This window comes from Lipotes vexillifer, unplaced genomic scaffold, assembly GCF_000442215.2.
Source record: "Lipotes vexillifer unplaced genomic scaffold, Lipotes_vexillifer_v1.1 scaffold890, whole genome shotgun sequence".
NCBI classification, from domain to species: Eukaryota; Metazoa; Chordata; class Mammalia; order Artiodactyla; family Lipotidae; genus Lipotes; species Lipotes vexillifer.
Window position 1 is genome coordinate 1,401,885 of NW_006776053.1, and position 539 is coordinate 1,402,423.

The window sequence follows — 539 nt, forward strand, 5'->3', positions numbered from 1 at the left end:
AGGGGAGGCCTGTGCTGAGGGGACGGAGGGGAGGGGAAAACGAAGGTCGGGGTGGAGGGAACCAGGCAGGGGGAGGACCCGCGCGGAGGGGAACTGGGACGAAGGGGGAGGAGAGGGAGGGTCCGTGCCGAGGGGGACCGGGGTGAAGGTCCGCGCTGAGGGGATCCCGGGCCGCCGCGGCTTCCCAGAGTGAGAGTCGGCTGAGAGGAAGGGAATCCCCGGGGTAGGGGACAGGAGGCTGGTTCTCGCCCGGCGAGACTCTGCACGCCCCTCACCCACCGTTGCGCGGCGGCGGAGGGAGCGCGGCGGGCGGCTCCAGGAACCCCGCCGAGCCCCCGCCGCCTCCCCCTCCGCTAGGCGGCCGTTCGTCCCGCTCCATGCGGTGGTGCTCAGGGCCCGCGCTCGGTTCGCTGCTGCGCCATGGCCGGCGCCCTCGTCGTCGTCGTCGTCCGCTGAGGGGGAGGGGGCTGTCAGGGGCCGGCGGGCTGCCGGCCGCGGCGCTCTCTGGGCCCCGAGCCGCCGGGCTCCGCGCCCCTCCG

General features: G+C 76.1%; 1 protein-coding gene across 1 annotated transcript in view; it reads right to left on the minus strand.

Moving 5' to 3' along the window:
- NR6A1 (nuclear receptor subfamily 6 group A member 1) overlaps window positions 1-539 on the minus strand; it is a 218,897-nt gene extending 218,358 nt beyond the window's left edge. Inside the window, exon 1 of the mRNA XM_007450257.1 lies at window positions 280-539. Within this exon, the coding sequence (XP_007450319.1) occupies window positions 280-379 (100 nt within the window). The 5' untranslated portion in view covers window positions 380-539. The remainder of the gene's footprint in view (window positions 1-279) is intronic.